Genomic DNA, 12,160 nt, shown 5'->3' with positions numbered 1-12,160 from the left:
CATCCCATGACCTTCAGCTTCTTCAGCCTTGAATGCTCTAGCTTTTTACCTGCCTACTCTTCAGGATCACTAACTCTTCCTCTGCCAGGCACAGCTATCCATCCCCTGGCTGGACACAAAATGCCTCCTCAGCAGGTCTACTGTGCTCTCCACCATGGTGTTTTTTCCCTGGTTACACTTTGCCGGTGGAGCTGAAGAGCTTTGGGGTTCTCCAACTTGGAGTCAATTGTGTTGGCCCTCCTAACTCTGCCGCAAGCTGCCTTGGCTCTTGTGGGAGGATTTTTCAAACACCATTTACTGGAGGAATTTCAATAAGTTATCTTGTGCCAAGAAGACAGAAACCAGCAACAAGACACCGGGCTGTGCAGCAGGCCGCCCAGGTATCCACAGCTGTTTGGCTGGCTCCAGGCATCCGTGAGAGCTGCAGTGGTACCTGCGGGCTGGGAGAGGTGCCCGGCAGCTGCTGCAGCTGCCCCTGTATCTGCTGGGCTGCGGTCACTCGCAGGATCTGGCAGTGACAAAGGAACAACCTGAGAGAGAGTGAGCTCGGTGCTGTGTCCCCGGAGGAGACCCCGCTGTGCTGCACCAAGCGGGGCAGCTCAGACACCGTGCCCTGCCCGCACAGCAGGCTCACTGGAGCAACATTTGCTTCCTTCTCACTGTGAGCATTATCCAAGAAAACCAGGAGTCCTGCTTCTCACCACAGCCACTGGTAAGTGGACTGGGAAAAACTGCCCCAGCCTCCTCCTCTTACCTGCACCTGGCACACTTCCCACCCATCAGGAGCACGGGATGTGCTGCGAGCTGTGGAGCAAGCAAGGCACACACACGACTCCACCAGCTTTTTTCATGGCATAGGATGGCTTTGTGCCTGGGTTTGTACTTCTGATGGCACTTCCAAAGTTTTAATTAAGATCAGATTTTGGGGATCTGGGTGGCCTTTCTCACAGAAGGTTTCATTTGGAAGTCTTCAATAGAAGTGCCTGAATTTTTCATGGATTCAATGGAGACCTATAAAGTAAATCTCAACTCAGGTCTTAATTATAAAGCTAAAGGTTGCATTGCTAATAATGCCAATACTGAAGCCTGCAATCATTAATAGTTAACATACTCGCCGCAGGCATTGTTCCTCTAAAGGACCTGAAATATTGATTAGCAGAGCAGGGAGGAGATGGCATGCCAGCCCCGCAACAGGACAGCTGGAGAACAGGACACTGCTGGTGAACTTCTCTGCCACCCAAATGTAAACTTTCCCTCACAGGGCAAATGTATGAGCCAGATCTGCTGTGGGATTATTTTGGCTTCCTGTCAAACACACAGGCCACAAGAAATGAATGATGTTATTTTGCTTTTTAAGCTGGTGAAGGAAACAGTGAAAGAACACTTGATGTAGCTGTCATCAGCCTGAACACCACCGTGAGGAACCACTCTAGAGCTGTACGTGTATTTTGGTCTACACACAAACAGCTGCAGATAACAAAAGCGTGCCCTTCTCATCAAGGGGATACTATTTTTCTTGCATTAACTTTACAGTAACATCTACTTTATATGATAAAATGAAGTCAGTCTTCATCATTCATTTTTGCTACAAAGAAACCACTCACATCACTTCAGTAATATCGAGAGGCTGCATTCCTGCCTGGCTTGGAGAAATGACTTCAACCAATCAAAGAAATTCGGATCTATAGAGATAGATTATATGTTTGTCAATAAACTGGCTTTCCCCAAAATAATGTTAAGTTGTAATGAATCTGTAACAGATGATAAGTCTTAACTAGGCATAGCTCTGACCGTACAGAGAAGTCTGACGTAGACGAGGATGCTAGCATTACCTCTTCTTATTCCTACTTTCCTCACCGCACACACACTCGCTTACCCCAGACCAGCCCCAGCTGCCCGCAGTCACACTGCGTTCCCCGCACAGCTCAGCCATGCCCCATTCCCTGCTGAAATTCACATCCACTCCTGGTCAATAATGTAAATTCAAAGGGACCAGGAAGGCGCTGGGGGCAGGGACCTTCCGTACCTCACAGGTCCCCGTCGAAGCCCACCCTTTGCCAGGGTAGAGGTGGAGGAAGGAGGCTGCGCTCCCACCTGCTGCCTACCTGCGATACTGTGATGCTGCATTTCTTTGCCAGCTCTTCTTTGGCTTCTTCACTGGGGTAAGGGTTACTGAGGTGGGAGTAAAAATACTCATTCAAGATTTCTGTGGCTTGTTTACTGAAGTTGCGCCTTTTCCGCCTGAAAAGAGACAAGAAAACCACAGCTGTTCCAGACGTGCAGAGCTCCAGCTGGGCTGCGGGGTGGGAACAGCCCCCGTTGCCCACCCACAGCACGCAGCCCCCTCAGCAGCTGCCCGGCCCTGTGGGCTCCGTGCCAAGGAGCTGCAGCACCCATCTGTGGGGTTGGGCCCTGGCAGGGTCCGGGCGCTGCCTCCAACCTCCCCCAGCCTCCACAGGGGCCTTCACCCCGATGGTGTGCCGATGCCACCCGCCTGCAGCAGGCTGGAGCCAGCAGCAGGAGTCAGGGTAGAGATGAGCTGAGGAAGGGCATGGAGCCACCAGTGCCCACGCAGCCCCAGCCTCCCAGTGCCACCACCCTCAGCACTGCTGAACCTCCCTTTGCCAATAACAGCGTGACCAAGCTCTTCCCCTTCGCTGGCAGGTCAGCCAGGGCTCCTGCAAAGGGCTGTTGGGGTGAGCACAGCAGCACCCCCTTCATGCCACATCTTTATCTAGCACTCATTGAGCTAATTGGCTTCCCGGGGCCCAGCCATGCTCACTCCATGGCCACGCACAGGACACGGCACCAAGGGCCACTGAGGCGCAGCCTGCACACCCCAAGGCCGCCTCAGCGCCACAGGCACGCCTCGTGACACCTCCCCTCCACACAGGCCACAGCAGCAGCACCTGCACGGCCACAGCTGCCTTCCCCCCAGCTGACATCGGCTGCCTGCCTCCCTGAGAGCATCCTCACGAAGGCACCGGTTAAACATTTCCTTCAGAGCTCCCTTCCCCTCCGGGCTGGTTGCAATCAAACTGCCGGCGCCTCGGGCCAGCAGGCAGCCGAGCGGCAATCCCCAGCGCTCTCTTCCAGGAGTATCACGATGCTGCTAACGACGCTGTATCCTGGAGCAGGCAGACTCTCCCTAGAGTTGCGTTTATCTCATTACTGTGCTTCCGCTCATTTTGCCTTATTTACCTTCCTCCTTTTTAAAGAAATCACTTTAAAATGTGCATCTGCAAGCTTTACCTTTTGCAGTTACTGGAGCTCTCCATAGACATTTCCTCCAACTGTTTGTAATTACCCTAATTTGCCACACCTGCCAGTGACCTCCTTGTTAATAAAATTATTTTGCTCTTGTTTAGCTCCTCACAGCTTTCAGGTGTGAAGCAGGAGCTAGCTGCTACAGGCAGGCTCTGCGTGGCGCCTGAGGCTCCTTCGCCCTCTGCTTGGGCTCTCCCTGTGCTGCCGGGCCCGGCCAGCTGCCAGCACCTTGGGAAAGGGATAGTGCTGGGGGCTGACATCCCACCTTGTCGGGGCTACTCAGCAAATTTGGCTGTGTCTGTAAAGCTCTTCTCAATCCCTGCCTGCCCGTCTCCTCACAGCCCAGGAAGAGCAGTGTGCTCCAGCTGCTGCGGACAGCAGTGCTGAGCTCCAGCAGCTTTGCAAGGGACGCATGTGGTGGCTGTTGCTGGTTCAGGAGGCGCTGCCTCCTCCCTTACCCAAGCCGAGCGACAGCTTGTTGGGAGAAGGGCCAGCAAATCTGGCTTTTGGAAAGCATCGTTGCCTTTCTTACCTCAGGCACAGGCAGCTGCTAACCCAGTCAGCCTCAGCCTGTGGCGCGTCCCTCCCAGATAACTGGGCTCTTCGTTATGGGGCCAGTTCCAGCCTTATGCTGTGAGATATTGGTACCTGCAGCCACTTAAATAACTGCTGGGGTGACAAAACAGCCCTCTGCACAAACCCTGTGTGACTCCTACATGAGCAGGGTAAATAAACAAGCACAGGGTAAACAAACCTAATCCTTGCACTAAAATGTGTTCAGAAATGCTGATGTTTATGAAAGCTCTCTGAACAGCAGCCTGTCCTGTGTGCAGGCACAGCTCCCAGGAGCGCCAGGCTTCCACTGGGCTGCTCTGTCCCAGCAAGAGCAGGGGGTACTCATCTCAGCCTTACCTGGCATCAAGGAACCTTGACCTTAAAATCATGACAGCTTCACAAGTACTTTGTTTGAGCTGCATCTGGATGGAGCTGAATTTTCGATGAATGATGCCCACCATCCTTTCAATCTCCTTGGGAGAAATGGGACGTGTCCGACTCTGTTCTCTGAGAAGGTTCATCACATGTGTGGTAAACTCATTACATGCCTGCAAAGGAAGGAGAAGTTCAGAAATTGCTTTGTGTCATCCCAAAATGTCACAAGCTGGCATCTGAGCCCACGGTGCCAGCAGTGGTGGGGGATCCCCACGCTGCCCCATCCCTGCGCGTGGCCACAGGAGCACATCGCACACATCCAGTAGCTGAGCTCCACATACTGGCTGCACTAGCAAGAGGTGGGCTGACCCCCAGACAAGCAGCACATAAGATTTTAACTCCTTGCAGTAGGTTTGGGAAATGAAACCTGTCCGAGGTGCCTTGTGCAGTTCCCCTCCACAGGCAACGTCACAGCCAGGCCGTGCGGCAGCCTGGCCGTGCAGCGCTGCCGGGGCGGTGGGGAGGGCAGCATCAGCAGCCATCAATTACCAGGCCCAGAGCGTGCAGGCGAAAGGACACGATGATATAAACTTCTGCAGGCTGCATCATCAGCAGGCTTTGCCTGCTCCGAGCCTCTGCATGACCAAGTGGCTGTCACGCTGGCATCCTGGCTTCCCCCCACGCAGGCTGCAAGCTGCCACAAACTATGCTGATTTATGTCTCCTTTATCTCTTTCAAAAACAAAACCCGGGCCTGCTGTCTGCTTGGGAGAGCGGCGGCACAGCCACAAGGCTCCCTCCCCGGCACGGTGCTGGAGCACGGCTGGGGCAGGGACCTGCCTGTCCCGGTGGCAGGAGGGGGCTTGGTGCCGTGCCGCTGCAGCGGGCTCACGGCATGCAGAGCTCACCAGGAGCAGTGGGCAGGGGCTGAGGGTCCCGGCAGGCACACACGTTGGTTGCACCAGCAGCCAGCCCTCCTCACGCACTGCAGAGCTGGAATCGCTTCCTAATAAGGCCAGAGGATTTCGTGCATCTGACGAACGGGCTACGAGCACGATGCTCGGCAGGCTCTAAATCACGCAGGGGAAGCAGTACCAGCGTCTCGCTCAGACCACGTATGTTAAGTTGCTGTTTGACTCCAGCTCCCCTCTTTCTTCTAAAGCCAGGGTTGAAAATATCGCTACAATTTGTCTTGCAACTACGTTTTCAGTGATTTTCCCGTATTTCAACAGATTATGTGAGGGAAAGAGTTAAAAGTGAAAAGTTTATGCATCTAAAAACTCATAATTTCCTATAACATTTGCTGAACGTCTCACAACTTATTAAGTGAAGCCATCTATGAATGCAAATGCTGATTAGCAATTTGGCAATAGCCCAACATTCACAGAATTCACATAGCTTTTCTTTAAACCAGTAGTTCATACATGATTAATTAGAACATCTCATTTATGTAGTGTGCACTTTAGCTCATTACTCTAAGTAAAATTCGTTAAGTATTTACATTTAGATAATTAAAATCTGGGTACACCCTTAAGAAAGATGCATACACTTCAGGCAAAGTGATTTTTTTTTTTCTTTACACTACTGAAAGTAAATTACAGGGTAATTTACATCCCCGCCGCACCGCGTGGAGCAGCGCTCGGCCGAGGCGCGGAGCAGGGTGCCCCACGCGTGCCGCTGCAGGCGGCTGGCACCGGGCACTGCAGGCCCACGGGCTCCTCCCGGCAGCTGCCCACCACAGTCTGAGCTTCAGGGCAAGGAATTTGACCTGCCTAATCCTCGTTTGCCATTTGCACAGTTTTCCTCCCTTCTGTTTTGCCATTCCAGGCTCCCGAAAGAGCCGCAGAGCGCCCATCCCTGCTGGCCGCCAGCCTCTCACCATGCGGTGAGTCCTGTGCAGACCTGGGGAGTTCATTCCTAAAGTCCTATTAAAATGGTAACTCTTATTGAAAAATAATTTCAGGTACTTCGGTTCCGTGAAAAATATTTCACCACAAATATATCAAAAATTGTATGTTTCAAAGCTAAAGTGAGTTTCTTAATTTCAAGAAGCAAAAATCTTTCCCTGAGTTTCCTTGAAATGCTTGATAATACCTAGTTTGGCTACAGCTATTTAAAGGGCCTGCTTTTAATTTATTTTCCCCGGTATCTCCCGTCCGTGGAGTTACTGCAGCCCAGCAGAGTGGAAGTAAGCTCAGAAGACACCACTGCTTTGTCTTGTTTTCTCTTGTTTATTTATAGCGTCCGAGCTACTTGATCCCTTTTTCAGTACTATTTTTCAGGCCTCTGCTTGGTGCCTGAGACATTATTAATAATGTCAGGTTATAAGTGATGGCCTTGTTAACCTGCTCAGAAACCTTGTAGGAGCGGAGGATGCTTCTGCTAGCCTTAATGCTTAATCAAGACTCCTCAGACAAATGCAAGGAAAAGAGAGGAAATGGCCCAAAACAGTCCCCAGCCACACAGTGCCACAGCGCTCTGAGGGTTGGTGGCATCTTCCGAAGAGCCACACTTCACCCCAGTTTGGGGTGAATCCAGAAGACATCTGTGAACTCAGAAAGCAGGTTCCCAGCTGCTCCGGGAGGCCTGGGACCCTTACAGTACTTTTGCCTACAGCAAAAAATGTATTTCAGTGTAATTATAGAAGATAGCTTTCAATATGTCATCTCTATTATAGTAGCTGTAAATTATGGAGAGAGCTGCCTGTGTACGACCATTTCTCCTGGCACACGGCGAGGGGAGAGTTGTGTGATGGCGTGACACACTTTCCATTTTCCTTTCCTTTCTTTTTTTTTTTTTTTTTTCTCCAAGAGCATTCCCCTAACTGGCAACAAATGTCAGGATCAAACTCCGTCTGGAAAGCGTCTTCGGAAAGACACTCCGGCGTCTGCTGCCGGCTGCGGCGGGCGCGAGGTGCGCGGGCGAGGCCAGGAGCTGCCCCTGCTGGGCTGCGGGGCTGCGCTGGGCACCCCGGCCCCCGCCCTGCCGCCTGCGGGACGACAGCCCCACGTCGGGAGGCAATGGAGGCAGGGATGCAGAGTCCCGGCTGCCTCTCAGCTGCTGAGACAGGCGCTGTTTGGAGACAAGCTGGTAGGAGACAGTTTGCTGCAAGGCTGGGGAAATTATCATATTTCTGTAGAGCAGACATTGCTGGGTGTCAGGATCAACAGGGGGAAGCGTACGTGTTTCAGAACAACTCCACCTCGCTCTCTGTCTCCTTGCAGCATCTGAGCATCCTCCAAAGTTTCCTGTGGTGTGGACGGATGGCTGTGACATTTCAGCTGAAACCTTTGTAAATGGAGCTACAGGGCTAAAAATGCTCGCGGTTCCCCCACATCATTAAACTTGTTAGAGTCAGAGGACACTTGCCAGCAAACGGCTGTAAGCACCGACCTGCATTTGCTTTGGCCCCAGTTCTATCTCCAGCTGGTGTCCCTGTGCTTTGAAAAGCCAAGCTCCTGCTGGACAGTGCCCATCAACCTGGTGGCCACCCCCGGGTAGGCACTACAGGTGGCACGCTGGGGCAGCACCGCGCCAGGAGAGCTCAAAGGCCCTCACGGGACGTTTGGTGGCCTTGCAGGAGGAGAGGAGGTCACTCGAAGGAGAAAACATTTGCGCAAAGGCCCTGCACCCCTCGAACAGCAGGGAGAAGGAGGCAGCTACAGAGCAGGCAGAGCCACCAGAGCCAAGGAGCGCGCTGCCCCAGCCTCGTCCTGCTGGTGCCCAGGGCAGGAGGTCAGGAGGACCCCTCCCCGCGCCCCCCCCCACAGCTGCTGCAGCACTGCTGCCTCTCAGAGACCAGGCCTTTGTTCCCAACAGCATAAAAACACAGAGCCAAGCAGACAGGGACCTTTCAGAGGGTATTCACCAGAAAAAAAAACAGGAAACTGAAAATAAAGGGCCCCACTGGCAAGGCAGCCCAGCCCTGCAGGACACAGCCGCGGCACAGCGGGGAGGGAGCGCGGGCGGCACGGTGCACGGTGCTCTGCCCTCAAGGCTTCGAGTGGTTTCATCACTGCCTCCACATCTCTTTTGTGGTTTTGGTCTGTTCACACCGATGCTTTGCCATGATGGGCTGGGGGCAAGTGCAGGACTTCCCCGCGCTCAGCTTGGGAAACCACCAGCTGATGAGGTTTTGCTGAGCTGATTAGGCTCAGGGCTTGCGAGCTTTATTAGGACACCTCCGGGAGAGCAAAACAAAGACACTGCTTGAGGCTTGCAAGGGCCGGGGGTCTCACACGGTTCTTCCCTCCCCCTGTGCTCCCATGTGGATGTTCACTGAGAGGAGGCGAGCGGAGGGTGTCCCCGCCCCTGGGGGTGCCTGGCCGTGCCCACAGCAGCAGCACCGCTGGGCCGAGCAGCAGGCAGCACGCCTCACGGCCCCCTGAGCCCCCCTAAAGCACACGTGGCGGGTCGCTGAGACCCAGCCTCGAGCTTCTTACCACAGCGCTCCGCAGCGCACTCAGCAGAGGCACTGAGGGCTGGCGCCAGCCCAGGAGGGTGTCTCCAGAACCTCCCCGTCCCCTTCCCAGCGGGGCAGCTCCCAAAGCTCAGCCCGAGTGCAGCCCCCCCAGCCCAGCCCCACGCCTCTGCCTCCTCGTGCCTGCTCACCACAGGTGCCCACGTGGCCCCAGCCCACGAACACTCGCAGCGTGTCCCGAGTGGGCTCCCGAGTGGCACCGAGCACTGGGAGCTCTCCAGCTCTGTCCCACCCAGGGCTGGCTCCAACAGCAGGAGCACCAGCTCAGGTGTTGCTTTTGTGTGGTTACAGACAACAGAAGACACTCAGGCATGCGAGACACGAGCCCTGCGCCCAGCAAACTCCAGCGTGTGGCCCCAGGGACCCGGTGGGTGCCCAGCCCTGCAGGGCCGTGGGGCGCGCTGACGGAGCCCGGGCGGCGGGTGCTGGCGGTAAGAAGTGCGAGAGCAGCAGCAGGTACACGTACAACTGAGAGGCTGATGTCTGACCTGTTCATATTTCTCCAGCTCTGTGTGATAGATTTGTCTGATCTGGGTCAATTTGGCTCTGTAATCTGAGTGTTCAATAGAGTTATCTGAAGACCCTCCAGAGGCTGCTGCGGCTGCAGCTGCTGCTGCCGATCCCCCACCTTTCTCCGGACCTGAGACTCCTTCTGCCAGAAGCATATTGTCTAGTCTCATTAGCTGGGGATCGGGAGGGTCTTCCTCCTGGGCTCCTCGGATGCTCAAACCTTGGGCAGAAAAGAGAGAACAAGAGAAAATACAGTCAGTATTTCTTGCATCTGCCAGGCTCTGCCCGCTCACACGAGGTGCCGTGGCCCTGCGGCCCTGCAGGGTCGGACCTGCCCTGGCCGTCCTCCACCCTGCCGTGCCCTGCGGCACCCAGGCAGCCCTGTCCTCCCAGGAACGCCCGTGAAACTCGGGCAGACAGACTCTGTGGGCTCCCAGCCATCCCACAGAACCCCATCGCTTCCCATAAAGAGCAAGAATGTCTTCCTCCAGCTTTTAAAGGACCCTGCAGAATTTGTAAACACTTCATTGTACGTATTAAAAGAATATTCACATGAGTACAGATACGTGTGCCTTCCGGTTGTTTTCCAAGACATATCTAAACCTACACGAGGCTGGCATTATCCCTACACATTATATCACTTTGACGCAAGACCACGTGGTAAAAGTAAGTGCATTATTTATTTGGAAATAATTGATTTGCTTCTCATTTCCTTCCAAATGGGTCCAAGCACTACATTATTCTGACTGAGACTAGCACCATTGGATTCTTCCTACAAGGTCCAGGCATCGGCCTTAAGTGCTGGGATGAAATGCTGCTGCTCGCCCCTGAGCTACAGCAGGCTCCGGGCAAAGCTCCCACTGCCACCAGGCGCGTGGATGCAACCGCCCCTACGTGTGCCAGGAGCCTCTGGCTCCACACAGGTGCCCTGTGCTGCGATCTCATGTAGGGAAGGGGAAATGGCTGAGACAGAATCCAGGCGATGGCTCACAAAGGACTGCCATGGGGAGCAAGGCGAGGAGGCAGCAGCAGGCGCAGGACTGGCCCAGGCACTGGGCACACACACCACGGGGCTGAGCCACCCCTCGCTGTGCAGGAATTCAGTTGCTATCGTGGTGCTGGGGTATGCAGGGTGGTTAGCATTGCTGGTGCTCTTGCACTCATTGGGAACAATATTTTAAATCTAATTTCTGTTTTAAATCCAGAATTTCCAAAGTGATGCTCAGTCAGCAATCTCTCCTGCATCCTATAGATCAAGGCTGACAATTTGTAAGTTTAATCAGGGTACACGGGCACGGTGCCAAGCTGTTATCAACAATGCCGAAAACAAAGTTTAAAAATAATTACAGTCGTATAAAAATCACTAGAGCCGTGGCTTCTTGAAACAACATTTCCATTAAAGATGTAATGCAGCCATGTACATCCCAGCCCAATTAACCTCTTTACATCTGTGTAAGAGCAGGCACGGGCATGCTGGCTGCTGCAGGTCCCGGGGGTCTGCCGCTGCCCCCAGCACGCTCACAGGGCACCTGTGCCCGTCTTTGCTGCTCACAGCGGTGCAGGCTCTGAGCAGGCAGCGCCAGACGTGGCAGCAGCACCCGCAGCAGCCACACGCAGCTGAGCACTGCGCTGGTTGCTGTGTGGGACCAGCAGCCGCTCCCATGCAGACTGCTCCGTGGTGCCCAAAACGCTCTGCACAGTGTGCAGTGACCCCTGGCTGGCCAGCCCCCCAGACTCAAGAGAGCACAGCATTAACTTTGCTCTAAAATACACATTTTAAACCCGTCACCTTCATTTAACACTATAATTCCATATAATTTCATGGGAATAATAAAAATGTCTCCTCGTCGCTTTAACTTATTTCTGCTGCCCACTCCGAGGTTCACGGGGTTTGCAAATAGAGCGCGTGGCCACAGCGCGCCCCTGGGTGCACGCACTGGGACGGCCATGGCCACGGCCACGGCCACCCGTGCTGCTCCGTGCGTGCGGAGGGAGGGCGATGCCCGGCACCGCGGCCCCGTGGTGGCCAGCCCAGGTCGGGAGCCCCCAGCCCCAGCTCCCAGCGGGCAGGGCTGCACCAGCACCGCCCCGGCCCTTACGCCCCACATTTCCCTGCTTGCTGCCGTGCTCTTGCGCAGCCAAGGCAGAAACCCAAGGCGTTCCAGCTCGTGGGGGCTGCTATTCCTGCTCCGTGTCGGTGAGGCATGCCTCCTGTTTATCTTACTGCTTTTCTGGTCCGGTCATACGGTTAACAGCGTTCTGGTTTTAATCCACTCTAGCTCGCAGCCCCTTCTTGCGGAAGATTTCTACTGTTATTTCTTCTTTTTGCTTCTGGACTGTTTCTCCGCCTGTGCTTCCTGTGCTCTATTCCAGCTGGTTTTCGCCAGCTGCATTTCTGCTATGAAATTTATGCACCCTTCCAGTATCACAGCACCAGTCCCGCTCATCTCCCCCGATGCTGCGAGACGGCGGGCCAAAATCTGCAGTGCAGTAATTTGGTACAATTGCTGTGATTTCAGCATCATTTTCTCCTGAGTACAGGCCAAGGATTACAGGGCTTTGTCCAAAATGACACTATCCATCCAGACTTAAATTAATATTCAAAACCCCCAGCCCTCCCTGTGTAAATTGACAAAGGACAGCGGATGTTCCCCAAGGTTGAAATGCAAAAGACGATGTCTGCAACGGAGACTAACGGAGTCGATGGCAGTGAGAGGCCCCAAAGCACAGGAGGAAGAAATCCAGCAGATAAAAACAACGACGAAGCCACGGAGGTGTCTTGCACGCAGCCCTAACGCGTGTCTCCAGAGCGGGTGACGGGGCTGGCAGAGCGTGCTGGTCTCGGTGTTAACACCCCTGTGTCCGAGGCATCCCGCCCAGAGAGCGTGAGCCTGCCGGCAGCCCGCAGACAAAGGGATGACGAAGTGTTCGTGCGGGGAGGTAACATTTGTTTTGCCCCTGAGTGAGCCGCATC

The 12,160-nt window shown here is 54.2% G+C and overlaps 1 protein-coding gene across 8 annotated transcripts in view; it reads right to left on the bottom strand.

The window, feature by feature from the left end:
- PBX3 (PBX homeobox 3) overlaps window positions 1-12,160 on the bottom strand; it is a 113,702-nt gene that overhangs the window by 13,937 nt on the left and 87,605 nt on the right. For all 8 annotated transcript variants that reach the window (XM_068657161.1, XM_068657158.1, XM_068657157.1 and 5 more), the window contains 3 exons: window positions 9,165-9,406; window positions 4,180-4,370; window positions 2,106-2,241 (listed from right to left, as the gene is read on the bottom strand). In XM_068657161.1, coding sequence (XP_068513262.1) covers window positions 2,106-2,241; window positions 4,180-4,370; window positions 9,165-9,406 — 569 coding nt within the window. The remainder of the gene's footprint in view (window positions 1-2,105; window positions 2,242-4,179; window positions 4,371-9,164; window positions 9,407-12,160) is intronic.

The sequence above is a fragment of the Anas acuta genome, chromosome 20 (genome assembly GCF_963932015.1).
Source record: "Anas acuta chromosome 20, bAnaAcu1.1, whole genome shotgun sequence".
NCBI lineage: Eukaryota > Metazoa > Chordata > Aves > Anseriformes > Anatidae > Anas > Anas acuta.
The sequence above is the reverse complement of the archived record's forward strand: the minus strand, read 5'-3'. Positions and strand labels throughout refer to the sequence as shown.